The 22,007-nt window shown below is 38.4% G+C and overlaps 1 protein-coding gene across 1 annotated transcript; it reads left to right on the top strand.

Moving 5' to 3' along the window:
* The first annotated feature begins 374 nt into the window (after positions 1 to 374).
* On the top strand, positions 375 to 20,696 carry LOC113666497 (uncharacterized). The gene is made up of 22 exons (XM_089210842.1): positions 375 to 582; positions 1,920 to 2,665; positions 3,125 to 3,293; positions 4,874 to 5,590; positions 5,937 to 6,109; positions 6,627 to 6,783; positions 7,808 to 7,882; positions 8,315 to 8,340; positions 9,054 to 9,182; positions 10,239 to 10,430; positions 11,236 to 11,345; positions 11,717 to 11,870; positions 12,135 to 12,280; positions 12,951 to 13,183; positions 13,753 to 13,793; positions 14,207 to 14,341; positions 14,587 to 14,721; positions 15,215 to 15,391; positions 17,424 to 17,533; positions 18,247 to 18,400; positions 18,584 to 18,729; positions 19,717 to 20,696. Exons 1-22 carry the CDS (start codon positions 375 to 377, stop codon positions 19,907 to 19,909), a joined length of 4,326 nt encoding a protein of 1,441 aa, XP_089066968.1. The 3' UTR covers positions 19,910 to 20,696.
* The last annotated feature ends 1,311 nt before the right edge of the window (positions 20,697 to 22,007 follow it).

The raw sequence follows: 22,007 nt of genomic DNA on the forward strand, positions 1-22,007 counted from the left end.
GTACTTGTGTTAATAGTTTAAGTTTTGTAAAGTGGTAGCAAGGTAGGCATTATTAACACAAATATTTTTTATAAGTAGCGGTTAAAAAAACTTTAGTTATTTACAACGTTTTTAGAACAACGAACTTCTAAATTTTTACCTTTAAATCAGTACTCTAAACTATTAACAGAAAATTGCTTCTCAGTTGACACTAACATAACTCAATTCTGTAAATTTTTACTTTATGCAATTCTTGACCGTGTGATAAGACCTCTATCCTAGAAAAGCGATTTCCATTTCAGGGGAAACAATTTCCTTAAGGTTTATTGATGGATGTGGGGAGGGACATCATAGGAAAACAATGGGAATTCCTTTATGTAATCGTTACTTCAGTGATGCTATATAACGTCAATACACTTTTGTTTGTAGAATTTTCGAATTACGATTATCCAAGTCAGGTTACGGTAACAAACCCATCTAATTCTTTACCACGTCCACCACTTCCATCCCTTCCAAGTGAAAATGAAGAAGATACCCAGTATTTAAGTCTACGATGGCAGAATGAAGACCCGTTACCGGGTAAAGGCATCTTCGTTAGCTCAGGTAAAACGAGAAAAATGTGTATACACTCCGTTAATTTGTTTAATAGTTTAACAATTCTATGAATGCAACAAAACTTCTTTCCAGTGGACACCTATGACACCCCCCCTAGTTACGGATTGCAAGTTACATATAATCTACTTTCGGTTCTTAATTTCACTTTTAGCTTAACAGGGATGTTTGCTGGACAAACGCTAAATTACGTGCGGTAACTACGATCACGGTCCAAACAATTAAGGCAAATACATCAATTCCCAACAGGCTCCCCACTTCCCTTCCTGATGTCTTTTTTGTAAAGTATACCAAACTACACCAAACTCACACACAACCTACACTCACAACTACAGACATACAGAAACTGCAACCAGTAACAGCAATAAAGTACTGAAACTACAATGATTATACTAACCATATAGGTCTAACACGAAGAACAAAAAATAAATATACTAATCGTAACACCGGTGACCACGCAACACTAATTACGCCGACTGCACCATATGCATTAACAACTCACTCAGTACACCTCTGAAACTATCTCTTTACTAGCGACAGTAATGATAAGATTAGAAGGTTTTTCTTTCCAGTAAAGGAAAGAAATCATATGTATTGACCTGAGGATGATATAAAGGCTTCTTTTCTCCAATTTCTTAAACTGCAGCGCAGATGCTAAGGTCATTACTTCAACAAAATCATTACCGTCGCTAAGCATTTTAAAATTAAATGCACCCTTCGCCATGCATAACTAGCCTAATTATGCATGCACCCTTGTTTTGAGGTTTGACTTCCCTTTCGAGAAGGAAACGCCCTATAGTCGCTTTTCCGTACATGTGAAACCTCTTAGGAAATCTTAAAAGCATTTCAATATGTAAAATACTATTATAGTATAGGTTGTCACGTCCACCGGATTTTTCAATTTCAGTAAACTACTTGACTTTGTATTATTAACCTCCGTCTCAATCTACTTTTCTGGGTGTTTACAAATCTCCGGCTGTTTCGTCTTCTACAAACCGCGGTTTGCAAAAAAAAGCTACAAAGATGAATTGGCAGTTGGAAGGGTGGAGGAAGAACGAAACTGTTCTCTAAAATAACCTAGATTTTTTCAACCGAGTGCGAGCTCGGCTCATGAAAATTACCCGAGGAGGAACAGAATGGTGTCGCTTATTCAGGAAACTGAATTTATTAACCAGTGGCGAGGCAGCCATTTAAAAATTTTTTTCCCTTGCTTTAATCACCTCGTGCGACGTAATTATATTGAGATATGACGCAATCCTCGACCAATAAGATTGTGTTACTTAATATTCCCCTGTAACTTACAGGTTTTGATTTTCTTCGATTCTCAGGAGACTCAGATGGCGTAAACTCATTCCTTGAGAATGTTGAACAGGCCATCAGGGAGTTTGACAACATGAATGGGACGACGAAGGATGACAGGGAGCAATCTATTCTTCAAGTCGTCTTACCAAGTCTGGAAGAGAAATGGAAAAAATCATGCAGAAGTAGAATGAAAATTTACAGTGATTTGGCACAGATTGGCTGCAGCAAAACCAGCTCTAATATTGTGAGGCATAGTCTCCGACAATTACTTCGTTTGATGCAATTTGATAACCTGGAAAGCGGAGAACACAACTTGCTTGGTTTGGAAAGAATTATCAGATTGTCGATAAGCTCCACTGATGCAGTTTTTAAGGTGGAAGGACATCAAGAGAGATTACTTCGACTGTCTGTGTACAGTCAGATTCTTGCGTTGTTGATTATTATGAGGACTCAGAAATGGCTCTCTTCTGATGATATTAAAGGTGACCTGTTACAGTTACCGGGACATCTGGGAAAATCTTACAACATGACGAAGGATCTTTTTCACTACTCAATGGAATTCATCAAGCAAGCCATTAAGTTTTTGGCACAAAAGTGGAAAAAATTTAAGAAATCAAGAGTAATGGCTTTCCTTAAAGAGTGCACAGAGAAGAGTGATCCGCGTTATGAAGGGAACAGAGAGTTAACATTCATACAGACATTGAAGAACCCCGAGAGAAAAAAGAAAGGATGGTTTGCTTTGCATTGCGTTATATTGTATCTTCATTTCAAGGTAGGTCAAAGGTTAAAAAGGTTTTTTCACGGTTGGTAGCTCTTAAAGTTTTTCTGTGAGAAATAAAAATGAGAAGAAACTGTCAGGTAGCTATTTCATTAATGATTAATAAATAAACGATAAATGTCCTATTCAAAATTCATGCAGGATTTTGTTTGATGTTGTCACTCGTTAGACCATCCTAGCTTCTTTTTTGTCTATTCTGACATGATTGGTGTTTTCCTCCCAACAAGTAGTTTTTAATGAAGCCCAAAGAAGTTCAAATTACGTCTTAATGGCCGTTCCTTTAGCAAAGAGCCTATGTCAGTTCGGTATTACTGACTAGTCGACTCTAAATGAAATATGTCGCCTATGAAACCGTACGTAATATGAAAATAAACTAACTAAAGCAGGATTAGTATTCTCATGTGCATTATGTTGGGTATCTATTTCTAGCCTGTTTGTCTCAATTGATTTCAGACTTACAGAGAGGAGGACATTAATCATCGATTGGAGACAGACAGGCAATCAGTGCTTCTATTACGAAGTGTGATTGAAGCCTACAGAGTAGATGGTGGAAATGACTGGAAGTTTTGTTTGCTGGCAGGCTCAGTTTTGTCGGACATCTCGATGAATAACATAAGCAGAGGTAAGAAAGGGTTCATGAAATAAAATAATCTCTTAAAATGATCTTCAAAGGGATCCGTTTCCTCAAAACAACCTCTTGTGTGGTGGGACATATTCTTTTAGTGAATGAAAGTAGCATAAAGTGCCATTATAATCAAGGAGGGAGCAGTATTTGTACTACGTATACGCGAGAACCAAGGGGCGTTACCAAATATGGTCACCACGATGGCAAATTCATTTGTAGTGCAGTCTGCAGGGTCACGTCGTGGTCCCGCAATGGTCATGCATGCAAATAAAGTCTTACTTGTCACGCAGAGAGTCATAAATTATTTAGGCCGGCACGATGCAGTGAAGACAAAATATTACAAAAACTGTTCAAGTAATTTGATTCAAAACTTTTTGCGTCTAAGAACATTGTACTTCGTTTGGTATCTCTCTAGTATTCAAATAACTTTTGACACTCGTTGACCAGATAAGAAGTTTGAACATTAGAGAGATCAACAACCTCTGTTACGCATTTGAACACATGACATACAAAATGCGAAGAACCAAATCCCCGTTTGGTACCAAATGGAATAAGAAAAAGCATGCGTGAACAATGTGACTTTGAAGATCGCGCTACAAATCAAAACACCAACTTAATGACCTTATGTAGTAATAGCCCGTTGTTCTCGCTCGTCACGTGGCACGAATACCGCTCTCTCATTGGTTACGGCCTATAGCGGCGCCCTATACTACAAATGAACATTTCCCTTTTTTTCTTTTTCTTTTTAGAGTTTCTTTAATTTAGTTGGGAATTTATACAACTCTTACAAATGCAGCGAAATACATTACTAACATAAGTTAAGTGACATTTGTTTGCGTTATTTGTTGCCACCAATCTTCGAATTGCACCCAAAAGGTAAGTGTGATCTAACATTGTACTAACAAGCGGTCTACGGTTTGCTTTTTAGTTTTCGATTCTGTACTTGAACAGGGTCACACATGTTGGCAAAAAAAAATCTTGAGTCTCACGTCTTTGTGATCACGAAAGGAAATAGCTAAACTTCGTGTACGTTGAGTTTGAAAAGCCGTGACGTAGGATTTTGTGGTCAGCGTACAGTTGCTCAAAAATTTTGTTTCAGAATTCCAGAATAAGATAATTCTTCCTTATGTGACGCATTTTTAACCTTAGTCAGACCATTTTATTTATGGAGGTTTTCTATTCGCGTAGAAAGGTTCTGATGATCCAATAGTAGGTAGTAAAAGGTACATTTTTGTGGAACTTTGCTTCGAAATCTGAAAGCGTTAAGAAATTGTCACACGAATTCTTCAAGTCACGCACATAGATGTCATTCAAGAGCCAATTTTTACGAAAAGCTGATTTCTTGTGAATTAAAATGTGTCCATTTGATTGTAATAACAAAAAGAAAATAAGAGAGAGCGCAACCTTGCCAGATAACCACGTTGTAGTGACAAGGATGTAGGGCATGAATATGTAGCTGAAAGCGCTGTTATATTAAAAATGTTGATCAAATTTAAAGTGCCCGGCCTAAAGTTATCGTCTCTTGTATGACATTAGCTTTTCATTCATTTTACCCAAGTCGTTTTTTCGTTTTGTAGAAAACAGAATAGATGCTTGTATCTGTTTGTTGAAATTGGTAAAAGGAGAAGTTTGCCGAGAAATCCTTGAACCTTTGTCGCGACAGGTGTTGCTTAGCACGGACAGCTATATTCGTTCGTTAATGGCAGATGAACTGTGCACGAAAGACAATTCGTGCTGCGCTATATCTGAGGAGCATCACATCGACCACCTTATGACGAAATTCCCAGCCCTTGAGGTAAACAACGAAATCATCAGTCGAGGTGATCGGTATTTCATAAAAAAAGCGGTATTCATGGGAAGAGAAGCTGTCGTGAAGGTAATGTACGTCACAAACCAGAATGTTAGGGGGAGGATGCCGTCAGATTGCCAACAAGTAAACCGGCGCTTCATCCGAGAAGCCCATTTTCTTAGTCGAATCCAAAAGCGTCCAAGTTTCCCTATTCTCCTGAGTTACAACACAGAGACGTTGCCATATCATCTCATCACTGAATACGAAGGTAAAGGTAACCTCTTGCAGCTACTTCAAAGGGAACATGATCAGCACTCCCGGTTGGAAGAAACTTTGATTCTGCAAATGCTCATCAACATAGCTGATGCACTTCAATACTTGGCAAAACTGCACTTGGTGCACCGTTCTGTTATGGCGAAAAATGTTCTCGTAGGAGTTGACAATATTTGCAAACTTAGTGGCCTCCATTCCTTACGACCAATAGACTGGGGTCCATTAAGTAAAGGTGAGCCATAAAAGTAAACTGAAAGTATCTCGTTAACTTTTGTATCATTTGACATGTACATGTTTGACTGGGGAGGCTTGGATTCCAATCTCAATAACATAAGGCTACCCACTGCGGAAAGAGCAGCATATCGATAATTAAATGATGTTCATTATTTTAATTGACGTAAAATGGCATTTTTAACGAAATTGCCGAATTGTTCCTCAGATACATAGAAAAAGGCAGACCCATGAATAAAACCTGGACAGGCCTGTTAACTGAGTCGGGGAGTTTATACTTCGATGTTTATTGTACTCTTCGACTCTATACCTTTCGGAAATTATGTGCTTTTTCGCTTCATTTTTAGCTGAAGATATCAATGATGACCTCCCATTGAAGTGGAAAGCTCCTGAGTGCTTAAAAGAATATCGTTACTCAACAAAGTCTGATGTCTGGGCGTTTGGGGTCGTTATGTACGAAGTACTGACCCTTGGTTGTCCCCCATTTGGAAATTTAAGCGATGAAGATGTCTATAATCATGTAAGTGATGAAACACAGCAGCTGTTAAGGGAAAGTGGGAAGTATTATTGACCGAGAGTAGGATTATCGACATTTTCATGTTGACTCTTGAAATAGTGAATGAATGAAAACGTTTTATATTTTCTGTAGCTCATTTTAAAACTAAATAGTATGCTTTCAAAGCTGGATAACAGAAAATACGACAATACCATATAAAAATTTGGAATACTTGATTCCTTCGAAATCCGAAATTCTGAGGTTTGATACCTCATGGGGACTCTGATACTTTATGCACCCAGTGTGGCTTCCTTATTTATTATCAGTTCTATTTTAATACAATTATAAGAAATAGGGACGCGAACAAATTTTATCCTTAAAAATGTTTTAAATGATTATTGCCCACAGATAGTGTGCCTTGGACTGATATTTTTGTTTGTCAATAAAAGAATCTGTTTGAAAATTTGGAGGACACTAGTATACCGGTTATTAGGCTCAAGAATGAGACCTACTCTATATTTATTTACGTATTTCTTTGCAGGTTACGAGGGGAGGAACACTGCCTATTGGAGAGTGTTTCGAAAATGATGAAAACAGTCTCATGAAGCAGTGCTGGGAATGGAAAAGAAGCAAGAGAATTAACTTTCCAAAGCTCTCCAGCAGACTCAGCAAGATGAATGCAGACCTGAAAACAGCAGGTGCCCATTGTTCATATCTAGGAGTTAGATTGAGTTACAGCTGCGCCCCATCACACTAAAGCTAAAACACATTTAACCCTTTACACCCTAACATCGGTATTCCTATTCTCCCGACTGATCTCTTTGCATTCCTGTGGTAATGACAAGGAGAAACTGTCTGTCAATCAGGAGCTTTCTAAATTAGTGATCCTTTCCACTATTTTTGTGACCTTTACACTTTTTTTTTGATACTTGATTATTTTCTCGATGCTTAAACTAATTTTGTTGACTTCAAATTTGCTTCAATGGAAAATAAAATTTAGTAATTACTTGAACTCTACGGAGCCTGAAGTCTTTCAATTTTCTATCGCTTGTTTTTATTCAATTAACTCGGTTTAACTACACGTTTTGCTATGAATGCCACATAAGTTCCATTAAAGTCTGCCAACTTGCCGTTAGAAACCCTAAGCAATACCTCGAGCCTCGTTCCACTGGATTTTTGGAGAAAAAGCTCGTTATAATCATAAAGAAAGCTTGTAATTATTACTATACAAATATATTGCTGATTTAATATAGTTGCTTCCAATTACGTTTTTATTAGATTCTCTTTATCTCTTTGGAAACTTTCGGGGGCCTGTCTAACATACTGAATCAGTACAAGCGAAACATTTACACTTTGTCTTAATTAATCAAAAAATTAAAATAACAAGACAATTTTTGAAACGTTTCTCTTAAAATAAACAAAGTCAACTTTAAGATCTTGAGATGAGGCTACGTGACTTGAAATAACGTCATCTTCTGGGGATTTTCAGAATTTTCAGAAGCGTAAAAGACCGGAGGAGGGGGTAAGTTCTATCTATACCGCGATGGGATGCGTCAGCTAGCTTATACACCGTATATCCGAAGATTAACCTCGATAGTAATCAATAATAATATCAGGAGCATTTCAAATAAAGGATTTAAATCTGCCCTAGCTTCTAGCCTGAGTGACACGATTATGTATGGTCGCCTAAAGTAATCTGCTTATATATTTTTGCTATCAAAGGTGTTGCAAGAATGAAATCAAGACCTTATCCACATCCACGCTTAGCAAATGTAAAAGTAGCTGCAGAAAGAGAAGGTGAGAGAATTCTAGTTCTAAAAGTTTGTTGAAGTATTGGGAGGCATGGAAACGAATAGGTAAGGAACGTTGGTAAACCAAAACACCAATCACAACGATCTAGAGCTTGATGAAACACAATGTGGAAGGAGGAGAGCAATTCCTGTTTATTAATGAACCAATAGCGAAGATAAAACGGACTTCAAACTTCATTTGCTATCTAAGACATTAACCTAAGGTTTTTATCGAAGACAACAACCGTTTCTTTTGCGCTGTCCGGTGATTATCTGTACTTATGTAAATTACATCTTAATTTCTTTGCTTTTGGCTTTTATACATGTAAAGGAAGCTTAATTACCTTTACAAAAGTTTTTGGTTAGCTCCAGTACCAAGTTTTGTAAAATTTGTGCGCAAAGACACTTCCTAATTCTTGTCTTTCGCACACTTTCACAGATGATGGCTCATATACGATGAGAGAGGTAAGACACCAGGTAGAGTGAAAGAGACAGCGCTTTCTTACAAAGGTTAAAAATGTGTAGGCAGCTGTTTCAGGAGCGAGCAAAAACCAATTTTATTAAAAATTTGGGGCTTTTTTGAGCTGTGGTGCTAGATGGTCAGGAAGATTTTGACCTCAGGATCGAGATTCTTATCGTAAATGCCTACATATCCTCGTTTATCATTCCCGCTGATAAACATGAACTATCTCTTTTTTAAGCTAAGAAAAAATCATTGACATCAAAGCTTAATTAAATATCCTTGTAGTCTATAATGATAACAGTGCATGGTCTCATATCCTCGTTGTCCCTACTGATAAATGTGGGTACGCATTGAAAATTGTCAAAAAGACATCCGATCTACCGTGTAGAAAATATTCATGAAATAACTGAATAGTTATCCAACAAAGAAGCATTTGGGAAGGTTGGGGTGAACTTTAGGAACAGGAGTTTCCCAAAACTACGCCTCGAGCAACAGTTACGATATTAATTTGAAACAGGCTGGATTCTTCCCTCGATCAAAGTTGGAAAGTTAATCAACTTTGGAAAATGTAATTTACCTCAGTTTAGCACACTCACTTACGTCTTTGACCTTTTTGTTGAGCTTATGAATCCCAACTTAATGACAAAGAGCATCACAGGAAGTTAGATGCTGCGAGGTAATATGCTTCTGCCTATAATTGATTTTATTGTTTCAGGAAAGGTCACGTGTTGTGGAGAAGATCATATCTGAAGACGGACTTCACTGTGAAACGTTGACAAAGCTCAACCATCGAAACATCTCCATTGTTATAGGTTGGAAGAAGACCTCTCCAGAAATTGAAATAGTACGTGATAATTGAAGAGGACAATTATTGAGAAATTTTTGCATTACGTGCAAGGGTTCTCAGATAATTGTTACGTTGAGGACTCCGCTCTATTACTTGGACATTTTGCTTACTTTGCGTCAATCGTCTACTTTCGCTATTTTTGGACGAACGCCGCCAAAAATTGAACACTTTACCTACTTCTTAAGTCTTTTGACTAAAACAGGGAAAACAAGCAAAATACTTTGCTGCTGCTTTCATTCAAAAGTCAACTAGAATTATTTTCTTACTAGGCTCTTTGCTCCAAGTAGAGCTCAAGCTATCGACGACATTTCTCCACCAAACTCAGCCGAGCCTCGAAAGCCCGAAAATTTGGCTGATCCGACCTGAATCATATTCGTTAACAAAGGACCTAACCTCCTTCGTAGATGATGTTTGGTCTCTTCACGCCCGCTTGAGACGAGACCAAACAACGACTGCGAAAGAGACTAAAAAGAATCATGTTTTGCTAGTCTATATACCTTTCGGCTTAGCTCAATAAATTACAGTGTTTGAGATATTTCTGCCGACACATCCTTTACTTCTATTTAACTTTTGCTTTTTGATTTTGGAAAGGCTTCTCAAACCTAGCCTTCATTGTCAAGTGACGCCTCAGTTCAGTTAGATAATTTCATTCACAACAATACAATGGTCTTTTTTATGATTATGCAATGTTTGTATGTTTAGATTTTCATGGTGATTCATCTCTCTCTGGAATCTACACTACTTTCAATCGTCTGTTCCTTTGTTGTTGTTCTTTGATCATTCATTTATTCGTAAAATTCTATCTTCGATCTTTCGATTTGTCAACCACGACATGTTTCGAGATTTCTTCAACGTTTAGTTTATCTTTCTTATGGTAACATTCGCGTGAGATAATTGAAATCGGCGAAAATATAAAATGTAATGAGCTAAACGCCACCGCGTTGAATTTATTTTAGTGCCGGGTTGTTTCCATCGGTCTTTTTAAATATCTTGCGCGATGGATTGCTCTTGGAAAAGGGATTCTTTGTGTTCTTTTTTATTTCCTTTAAACAGGTTTCTATGAAAGGTAATCTTGGGAACCTTAAAGATTACGTTCTCAGCGGAAGACAAGGAGATTCTTGCGAGAAAGGCGCCTTGGTTACATTCCTATCCCAGGTAGCATCTGCGCTCGATTATCTTCATACTAAGCACATTGTTCATGGAAACCTCCGTGCCGAGCATGTGAGTGTTGAAAGTTCTCTTCAGGTACGTTCATCGCTTTTCGTTAAAGCCTTTTACAGTGAAAGTTACTGCAGGAAGACAGTGTATATGTTGTGGTACAGTTTTATCCTTGGTTCAAACTTTCTTTTCTTTTTTTTTGGGTATTGTAATGTATGCTAATGAGTTTGAAACAAAGAAAAATAAAATTTGAACCAAGGATAAAATTAAACCACAACATATACATCGTAGTTAAAAAGATCGCATGTGATCCGATCCGAACCGGCCATGCACTCAGACTAAAACAACGTGCAATCGACTTCTGTTTTTATAAATTTGAAGCACATATATCTAGAGTTTACCGTCATCTGTTTTTTCCGAAAAAAAATGATAAGAACGTGCATACCTCAAATCTTTATGACAGAGATAGCATGTGTGTCCTCAACAGTCCCAGGTTGGTCATCGCAGCTCGACTTTAAATTGTGATTTCCCCTTCTTATTTTAACGGACGCCATTCAGACTACTCTTCACGCGAACCTCTTTCCTTGCTATTTCAAGTGAGTTGGGTCTCAAGAGCTATAAATATCAGAAACAAACATGCGGGACTAAAATGTGGGACTGGCCCAAGTTTTTAAAAATTGGGCCGTGACGCCATGTTTCATGACGTCATGGTATAAACAAACCGTCCACGGCCCGGACTGATGAACTTCAATAAAGATGTCTATCCACAGAATATTTAATATGGAGCGAACTTTAAGCTGAAAAGAGCAGGTTTTCCATCTTTTTTACGTCCTTTTCGTCTGTCGTGCCAATAAAGTTCAAATTTCTCAGCTGGCAATTTGATTTCTTACAGGTTAAGGTTACCCGTCTTGGCCGCTCTAAGCGTTTGTCAACGAGACCAAACGAGGAAACCAGCAAGGATTGCGAGGAATCGGCTGATATGCCGCCTGATTCTACTCGCTGGTTAGGGACTACAAGCGTTATTTCACGTACAATGAGGAAGCCCAGAAAATATATTTGAATAATTACTAAGTTCTAAGCTTCGACTTAATCATGAAATGTTCTTGAAGAGAACCATCCCCTCTTTACGCCGTACTTCGAAAGCTCTCCAAGAATCATATTTATCAGTAACTTCTAGCACTATGGACTGCTGACGCTATCGCATGCAGTGTTGCCTAACTCCGTCATTTTCCTAACCAAGAGAACTGTCTTAATTTGTTTTATCAGTGAAAGTTCAAGAGTGGTGATTGCAAAATGGTGTTTGTATGCCACCTTTTGTTTGAGTGTCTATTCATCCGAGCAAGAAATGACAAAAATATCGAATGTCTTTTCAGGAGCGCGCCAGAAGTGATTTCTCAAGGGTTGTACAGTCACGCTAGCGATGTGTGGTCATTTGGTGTCTTAGCATGGGAACTGTTTGCAGCGTTTTATGATAGCAAAATCATGCCACGACAAACGATACCATACTATAATCATACAAATGACGAGGTAACTCCGTCAAGTTCAAAATATCGATCTCATAGGGTGTATGCTTGTTAAAGAATCAACGAAACATCAAGATAAAGAAACCAACGTGACGGCTGGTTGCTAAAGAGCAACATTGAAGAAGAAATTAAGGGTCTTTGTAACTCTCACACCAGACTGTTCGAAGCAAAAATTATTTATGATTTACCTGAATTTAATTTCTGAACGTGATGAGAACTTGAAACTTCCCTAACTCAATAACGTGGCATTTTTATGAACTTCTACCAGATTTTGCAAAGTATTAAAGAAAACAAGCAACTACAAAGACCACTTTCCTGTCCAGACTGGATACATTTTATGATTCAAGAATGCTGCTCTTACGAAGCAGAGGAGAGGCCACCTGCTATTGCTCTCTTTGACTTTCTGACATGCAGGTTAGCTATGATCTACTAAAAGAAATTATGCTTCAGAAACCATGTAATTTTTGTCTCCTCTATCTCTAGTTAATATATTTGAAATTATGAAATCCCAAGAGGTAACCTAACCACTCGAAGACTTTTTGAAGGCTGCTTAGAATTTGACCAAGAACACAGTCTTTTTACATCTCGGCACATGGACCATAACATCTCAAACTTCTTTTTTCTGTCTCCTATCAAACTACATCAGAGACGTTTTTGACTCAAATACGCTGTTATGATTATTTTTAGGATGATTAAGGCATCAGTTCTTTGTAAACCGCGCGTTTTCGTTTGGCTTTTTTTTTCCCTTTAATTTCCCTTTCGCCCTCTGCACTTGTCAGGTTACACGAAGGATAAGTACTTTAATAATCCGTCGTGGAATTTTTTAGAAGTTTTTGATAATTTAAAGCTTTCGTACACTCAAAATACATCATCTCGTTTAATGAACTTTTCGACAAAGAATATCCCGATCTATATCAAAAGCTACGAAATTACGGAACCGTTGCCAGTACATTGCTATGCATGAAAGGGGTAAAGTTTTTATAATATGTTTGCAATCCAGGCTGTGTGTATTAGTATGCGTTGTGGGTGTACTGATGTGCTTCTCAAATTTGATTTCATAATACTCGTACATTGATGCTTTTAGAATGCCGATGAAATCTTGGTTGATGGAGGTTTGTTCAAACAGCCCCACAAAAAGGAAGTTGCACGATGTATGTCAACCAGAGGATGCCTGTCACTTGCTAAAGGAGGAAGACCGTCCTCGAAAAGACGACATTGAGAAGATGTGCTCAAAGGTTTACTTCACGAAGTATGCAACCCAAAGCATTCACGATGAGGAACATTTATATGCTTACATAAGCGACTTTCAAGAAAAAGGTTCTAGTTTTAAATTTTCATTTTCATAGAGACTCTCCGGGACATATTCTATCCCATTTCACTCATTTGAAAACCGTTTTCTCCTGCCACGTCCCAGTGCATTGCTGTGTTGTCATGCCATCCCTCATTCACGAATTCAGGGAAAATCAAATCAACAAATTCGGGGAAACTATTCACAATAAGATGTGGTTTATTCCTATTGCCTGGTCCAATGGATCGATGGTATAGGACTCCGTCTCTCCTGGCCTCAACCAAGACCAGGTGTTCTCAGGGCTCCCATTCTCCTTTGGCCGTGCAAGTCTGTCCCTTTCATTCTGGTCTAAGTTCAGCTCTTGATTCGTTCTTTAAATTCCTTTGTTCTCTCTAAACATTGGGGTTCCCACTGTCCCTTTGTGGCTGCCATAAGCAACTTCTCGTCACTACGTAGAATGTTACTTCGAAGTTAAAATCCTCGCTTTTTTAACGTAATCTTCTTCTAATATTGGGCGTCTGTCTACTTGTCTACAAGTTACCTTTATTTATTCATTCTATATTAATCTCTACCGATTGGGTTCACTTTTATTCCCCAGCAGGTTCGTTCGCTAAGGGAGACACACGTGCACCTAAAAAGGTAGGACAATGGTTGTCTCCCAAGTTGATAGGAGGCCAGAAAAATGTCGAAGCGTGAGAGGAATTGTAAACCGAACGTTTTATCTAAATTGATTTTAAAAGATGAAGACTATGATTTGTAAGGAGAATACACTGTAACAACAGCTTACGTTTAAGTACATTACAGCAGAGAGACCATTCCACGCACATATTTCTTTTCGTAACGCTCCCTATAAGTGTTGAAAAGGAAAAGTACCGGCTGGAACATAACTGTGGTGAGGCGTCTTGCAGGAGTGACATTCTCTCAGAGAACTACCTAACTTCAAACAGTACTTGGAATTTTCGTCTTTACTGTCTCTGGTAATTTTAAGACAAAATTAATCGCTATTTATCATTCGAGGGGCTTGACTCTGTCATTTATTATTCATTGTTCAGTATCGACCTCCTCCTCCTCCTCCTACGTTGGAAAGGGGAAAGATCCCATCAGAGGAACCTTTGATTCAATTGAACCATCCCAACGCCAGTTGCAGTTATGAGAGGTCAGAATCACTGTCTCTAGTTATTGGGAAGGTAAGATCTATGATGTTTAAGTCAATTGACTGAGTGATGTAGGGTAATAAATCTTGCGAAATGACGGAAGCTACGCCGAAAACGACTCTGAAGAAAAAAACCAGAATCGACACTGTTATCCTTTTTAACCAGAAGCATACCACCTTCAAGAATTTAAGTACCTTGTAGGGCTGGTTTTATAGAGTACGAGATAAGCCAGTGTAATTTTAATGACTTGACTCCTCTGTTTATTATTCATTGTTCAGCGTCGACCTCCTCCTCCTCCACCTACGTTGGAAAGGGGAGAGATCCCATCAGAGGAACCTTTGATTCAATTGAACCATCCCTACGTCAGTTGCCGTTATGAGAGGTCAGAATCATCGTCTCTAGTTACTGGAAAGGTAAGATCTAAGTCTCCCAATGCCGGGCGTAACCTGTAACGGACACTCATCACATCCAGGGCAAACAGCAATACTCCGAATCACTTCATCCTATATAAACTTGGCCAGCTTCTTGGTAGATAGGGCAATTTTCAATTGAGTGTTAAAAGTAATCTGGGATTGCATTGGCTTTGCCTAACTTCGCTCTGCAATTGGTCCAGAAAACTTGCACCTCTCTCAACCAATCAGATTACGACCTGGTCATTCGCGTGTCCCGCGCTTTAGGCAGTTTGGTTTTTTTGCTTTTATTACTTTGAGTTCTCCTTGGCTCTCGGGGGTGTATTCCTTTCGTCTGATTGGCTATTGTGATTCCTTTGGTTTTTGTTTTGCGACACTCAATCGAAAAGCACAATAAGCCGCCAAGCTCGATAATAGACATCACCTTTACATTTACAGTTTTCTCCCTATGCTTAAAAAAGTGGTTCAGCTAAAGAAACGTATGATTTCGGTTCAGAATTTCAGTGATGATCCTATGAACCTGAAGAACTATATTCGCAGTGGACAATGTGATCAAGGGACCGTACATGTGTTCTTGTCTCAAGTAGCATCTGCGCTTCATTATCTTCATACACAGCACATTGTTCATGGAAATCTATGCGCCGAAAATGTTACAGTTGTGGACCCCCACAAGGTAATATCTTTAGTAAGGTTGACTCACGTCACTCTTAAACCAACGGCTCTATTTGAGATTGAATTGTAGGATATTTAACAAACATCATAAGGTAGCAAACAGCCAACAGAGCGCTTGACTCCAAGTTGGCTATAACCAATCTCAAATGGGAGAACCATTTATTAAATTCCGCACGTTAAGATATTACTGGGTAAGCTAAGTATATTTATTTGCGCTGAGTGTTATTTCTGTTTAAAAGACCGCAAGTTAAAGTTTTAAAAGCTAATTCGTTAAATTCAAGTTTAAGTTACATAACCACACGAAGTGTGCTCCGTTGATGCACGGATTTGCGTAAAAATCAAACGGTGGTAAATTTGAAAATCAAACCAAGATTATTTTCATGGAACACAAAATTCTGTAGATGTCTGGAGGGGTGTCCTAAGCTGCCGAAAAATTATTTTACGTCTTTGTCAAATTCAGCTGTAAGGCTTTTGGGGTCCAGCGTTCTTTTGTAACCCTTCCTCCTTAGCAGAAATTTATTGATTGACGAGAAAGTCACCGTTTATGACTCGCAATATTTCTAAATCTAAATCTATAATGATTCACTCTATTAATTATGTTTCGTCTTCGGTGTCTGACATATGCAAGAATGTAAGGTAGAGATGCTCAGCGCAGGGGATGTGATGAGTTGCAGATACTATGACATAAAAAAATCTCACCAATGCTCATTTACCTCTAACTCTTCTATCTAATAGAACATTTACACAAAGTACAGAAATCTCAAAGCCAAACGCCAATCTCAAAATCCAATCGCCAAACACCAATCTCAAAGCCAGAAACGTTCAAGGGCACAAGACGTAATATTTTTGAAACAAGCATTCAACTATATTATTGGCAAGCGCAACTTTTATGCGTGGTTAGTTACAATGCCTTGCTAGCCTGCAAACCCGTCAGATTTTTCGGACGCTCTAGGGAAAATGTTATCACAGAGGCGACAGAGCCGCGAAACAAGAATTGGATCTTTTGGCCTGGCCAACTCGGGACTCGACCAGGGTTACCCAGCGAGAGAGGCTGATCTGGCTTTACAACCTATTACGTGTATGCACTTACAAACATTTGACTGCGGTTGGGTTACTCTTTGCGGTGAACCGAAAAACAAATTAAATTTAGCGAAGTGACAATTGACGCATACATTTTCCATATAAGGTCAAACTTCGGTATATGAGCTTATAATCAGGGTCAAGAGAGCCGACTAAAACGCGTAAAATACAGCATTCGTGGGCTGAGGATGTTAAAGAAGCGCCATTTCCTCGGAGTTTTTCCCTCTTATGCGGCGGAGTTATATATGAGCTAAGTTGAGGTGGACTTAATAAGTATTCAAATAAAATCACAGATAAAAGCATAGATAAATGAATAAAGAAACAAATAATGTTTTGAAATAATATTTCACAATTTTTTCGCCGCCGGGGAAGTGAACATTGTTGAATAGTTCCCGAGACAAAGTCAAGGGGATTATTCAACAATATTCACTTTGCCTTTGGCGAATATTTTTTTATTATAATTGCTCATGAACTTTCGAAGTATGTTGTAGATTCTGTAAATAAAGAAAGCATATTTTGTTGCAATTGTGCTGATTACTCGTACCAAGATAAGCACGAAGTTTTAAAAAGTTTATTTAAATCAATCAGCAAAAACTTCATATCTTTCTTTCAAAAAGTGTTCCGCCAAACTCAGTAGCATCTTTTGTGCCCTTCGCAATTGAATTTTCTTCTATCGGGTTTATCACTTCCCCGGAATTATTGACAAAACGCGAAGCAGCTATTTTGAAATTTAGCGTTCCTGCTATAATCGCCTCGCGCGAGGTGACTATTACGTGCCAATTCTCGACCAATCAGAGCGCGCGCATCTATATAATCACCAGAACACCTATACTTACAGTAATAATCGATGCAGTAATGACGGAATGATTGTGGTAATAAATAAGTGAGTGAACCCACGAAGGAGATCTTAACCATTCCGCATTTCTTAGCTGGCAGTGTTGATTGATATACAGGTTCAGGTCGTCTGTCTTGGTCAACCCAAGCGTCTGAGCGTGGGAGAAGGTGAAGACACCAGCAAGGCTAGCTTTTTGCAAGAGGATATGCCACTTGTCTGTGCTCGCTGGTTAGCAGCCCTTTAAGTTTTGTGATTGATTTCTTCCTTAAACTCATGCCTACAACTTATTCGCTAGAATTAATTTACAACGATATATATACATATTTTTCAGGAGTAGTTGCAATAGCGGAGTTTGTCCTGCTATCGATGAAACTTGTTACAACATTCCCCTTAAAAGTTACGGTTTACGGTCACTTTTTTTCTCGCGGAGAAAACGTTTGGTCGCTAAATTACCCACATTCAGCGATATTTTCCTCGTTCATCAGACATTTTTTTCTTTTTAGAGTTACCCATCTTGAAGACATGGCTCTGAGCAACGATTCCGTCGAGGCTCTATTGTGAAAATATTAGTGTAGATAGCTTGTTTTTCAATGAATACGTTGGACTTGTGGGCAAAAAAACTAACCAGAATGGAAAAAAAAAGATTGACTTAGCACCTCCTGAAGAATGTGTTCAAGCAATTGCTAATGGAATTTTACTACTAATGGACAGTTATTTATATCTCTGGTGAGATGAACATCGAGCAAGAGTTTGTAATCTCTTGCATCGATCCATTAACCGAGACCTTCGACCATTTAGGAACTTGGTAGATAATAAATGCCATCTTTTATTGATTTGTTCAATGAATGGAAGTTAGAAACTAGAGGTATAAATTATTACAATGGCTGAATTAGGGAGTACTGATTGCGATGCGATAGTGAAAATATCGATTGTCTTTTCAGGAGCGCACCAGAAGTGATTTCTAAAGGGCGGCACAGTCACGCTAGCGATGTGTGGTCATTTGGTGTCTTGGCATGGGAACTGTTTGCAGCGTTTTCATCTGGTGAAAACTTACCAGAGCGAAGGTTCCCCTATCACGATCTTTCAAACCACGAGGTATAAACGTCTTGCACTGTTTTTCTAAACAGCGCTTGATGATGAGCGCTGCTCAGCAAGAATTCAGTGACATTCGTGAAAGAGTGTAATACACTTAGTTGCAAAAAAGCCAAATGTGATTTTTTTTTAATATTCGTTTGATCATTGTAATCTAGTGCGACTTTTTTAAAACATTCTTTGCAGGTTCGTGCGAGTATTGAAAGCAACGAGCTCCTTCAAAAACCACGTTCCTGTCCAGAATGGATTGATATCATGATTCATGAATGTTGGAAATATCAAGCCGAGAAGAGACCACCGGCCATTGCGCTCTATGATTGTCTGACTTGCAGGTAATTCATATTATATCCTGAATGAGAAAACGTAGTGCAAGCGTTTAATTACATCCGGTTTTTAGAATAAAACAGGCACGTAAAAACTTTCAATTTCATTTTAAAAAAGCTACATATTTCCCGAGAACGCAACTAAAAATTATGCACATGAAGTTGTACTATAAAGTACTTTTAAATTAAAATATTGCATTCAAAATCTTAAGATAATTGACATTTAAACTTGTGGATAGCATTAAAGTTTCTAGCTGCCGTCCGCGTATCAAAGACGTTTTACTTTAGCTCCCCAATACCTGGTGAAGCTGATCATGTTTGAACCCTGTGATAGGTCAGTTTAAGCGTCATGCCGTTTGAAATGTATAGTAACTGTCATTTGCACCACAGTCATAAAGTTCAATTCTAGTGTAGTACTAGTTGTTATGCAGACGACTGTGTTCAGTTTTCTGTTGGAAAAAGTAATCTTTTACGTTATGATGACTACGTTCACCGAGTGGATGTCTTGTTTCTAGACTTCCGTTGCAGTTTTGAATTATTGGTTTGTGTCGTCAAATTCTGTCCGTAATCATCAGTTCATAATTCACACATCAAAACCTTTGCTTCCTTTCCTGTCTAGTCTTAATAGTCACTCGTTTGGCAACAGATTTAATACATTCGGTAGTATTACCATCGGTGATATTTAAAGCAGTAATGATAATGATAATTATAATAATAATGATAGCATGAGTAATAATGGTAATTTTGATAGCGATGAAAAGAAGTAGGATGATGGTAAATTCTGAAGCAACTGATCTATGAAAAATGAAATTGCTGCGATATAAAAAAAAAAAGGAATAATGAAGAATGGTTGGGGGCGTGAACATATCTAATTCCGTCATAAAAGATCTGCGAGATAATTTGGGATGAACAAATAATGCTAGAACATAGCCCACATCACTTCAGTCGTTGTCTTCATTGCCAACAAACAACCTCTAATATTATTACCAATTTTAGGGTGCCAAGGCAATCTTGGTTAATAAAATTGTGGATACAAAATCATAATAGAGAGGAGTGGCCTGATCTAACCACCTGTCAACCAGAGGATGCCCGTCACGTCTTAAAGGAAGAATGTCGTCCTCAGAGAGAGGACATCGAAAAGATGAGCCAGAAAGGCTTTGATTCGACGTACGAGCTACCCCCACCGTAAATTCCATCAGTACAATCAGTAGCTATACTTGCGAGCCAAAGTGAACATCAGACATAAGGAGGTTCTGTCAGTTCTGTCTGAGTAAGGAGCATCGCCTGGCATGAAGCGTTGTGGAGTACATGACCAGCGGACTAAACAGTTCGTATCCAGACCTAACGACTATAAAATGTAAAATATCACATATTGCATGGCAGAATATAATTTACAAGACGTTTGGGGAAAACAGTCAAAATTGAAATATTAATTCCGTGATGCAGTCTGATTCAGACTTTTGTAAAAAAAAAGGTCAATATAGTTCTATTTAAAGTGAAGACATTCATGACATGTCTCTAATTTCTAAAGTTTTAGTTTAAGTCCTAAATCAAACTATTGCTGACACCGACGGAGTCTTCTTGGATGCCCTCTAGACTTACAGTCGCTTTACTTTTTTTCGAACTCTAAAGACACGTTGATCTGAGCTGAACGTGAGCACACCAAGACTTGGAAATTACTGTCAAAAAAACTTTTGACTTTATGGTTTCAATGCGCTAAGCGGGAAATTTACTTGTTAGCCTAAAATGTAATCGTCCTTTGCAAACCATCGGTGCAAATTGGACAGTGAGCAATGTTTCATCATGCCTCCTCAAAACCATTCGAATGAAATAGGATAGTTTGTACTTTTGTAGACAATTTGATTTATTGATTTATTTGTTTTGCCTTAGCCCTGGCATGTTATCATTAACCCTCGAACTTATTGCAACAGAGGCTTTGTCATCAGTAAATAATTAGTGCAATTAACAGATATTTTGTCATACTAAAGTCTCTAAAGATCTCTGTTGGCGAATACCACGCAATAGCACCAACTTTTTACTCGTCCTGTGCTACAACTTAAGAAACAAAAATGCAAGCGGAAAACCGTTTATTTCGCGTGTTTCATCGAGAATTAATCTTCAAGAATTATTTTTAACGAAAAAAATGGCTTTTTAGCGTACCGGATTGGTAATTCTTGTATGTCTTTCTCACTTTTTCGTTTTCTCTGTACTTGCTACACACGTGTATACATGTACTTCACCCATCTGAATCTTCGATATCGTAATCGAGAGGAAGAGTGTGCGCATGAAGACCCTTTGCACATGCCACAGGCCGAGGAACCGGCGCTACATGCTTTGTTATAAACACGTTTTCGCCGGTTCCTGCACTCTATCCCATGTTTCGATGCGATGCTGTCACTTAAATTTGAGCGGGAGGCGCCAAGTGGACCAACCACGTGAATGTGAACATACTCGCATCCGGGGTGTCTGAACAATGTTCAAAGCGCATGCCTAGGCGCAGTGCCGCGGAACAGGCAGCTAAAGTGAACAGGGCCTTATTATTTAAGCTCGGGAATCTTCCCTCTCTGCGCAGAATTTTAACATTGCGTCTTTTCCTTCGATTGTTATTACTGTAATCTCCATCCCTGATCCTATCCGCTGTCATCCAAACTCGCGACTTTAGTACTAACATCTAAGTAGCTTAAAAAACGAATGAAAATAACCCTCTTGATCGAGATTGCTCAATAGTATTCTCTGACCTCGGGCAGAAGAATCGTTCAGTTGAATGCCTGATGTATTCATCAAAGAAACTGCATACATTTTAAATTTAATGTCGTTATTGATCTGCCGTCACAACAATTACGAGGCGGACATTTTGATAAGTCCTTGGTTATACTCTCTCGCGGATTGATGATGGAAAGAAAAACGCAATCATCAAAAACTGAGCGCAATCATCCGTGTTCATTACATAACTTTGTTAGGACCGCGAGGTAATTCAAATTAACTGCTAACTAAACTTGATACAGTTCCACAAAAGTTGAGTAAACTTTCTCAGCAACTCAACCTGTCTAGAAGGTCATTACTTCCATATTAGGTAAGTAGTAAACTGTATGCAGATTGCTAGTAGCCCAACTCTCTCTGAATATTAAGGTAATTCCTCAGTATTACACTGCGCATCCGGTACTGAGCATAAAAATCACTTAATCAGGCGAACAAAAGCGCTTATTCGCGTAACTAGACTGCTTATAGGAAAGCAAACGCTCTCCGTTATTAACTGGCAAGGCGTTTTTTCTCTCCCGAGCATAACA

Source organism: Pocillopora damicornis, chromosome 6, assembly GCF_964200805.1.
Source record: "Pocillopora damicornis chromosome 6, jaPocDami1.2, whole genome shotgun sequence".
Classification (NCBI taxonomy): Eukaryota; Metazoa; Cnidaria; class Anthozoa; order Scleractinia; family Pocilloporidae; genus Pocillopora; species Pocillopora damicornis.

Bases quoted from the DNA above. Each gene is read 5' to 3' on its own strand.
- LOC113666497 (XM_089210842.1), top strand. From the start codon at position 375: ATGCTATATAACGTCAATACACTTTTGTTTGTAGAATTTTCGAATTAC. The intron at 5,591-5,936 runs GTGAGCCATAAA...CTTCATTTTTAG, and splicing joins CTGGGGTCCATTAAGTAAAG to CTGAAGATATCAATGATGAC. The intron at 8,341-9,053 runs GTAAGACACCAG...TTATTGTTTCAG, and splicing joins GCTCATATACGATGAGAGAG to GAAAGGTCACGTGTTGTGGA.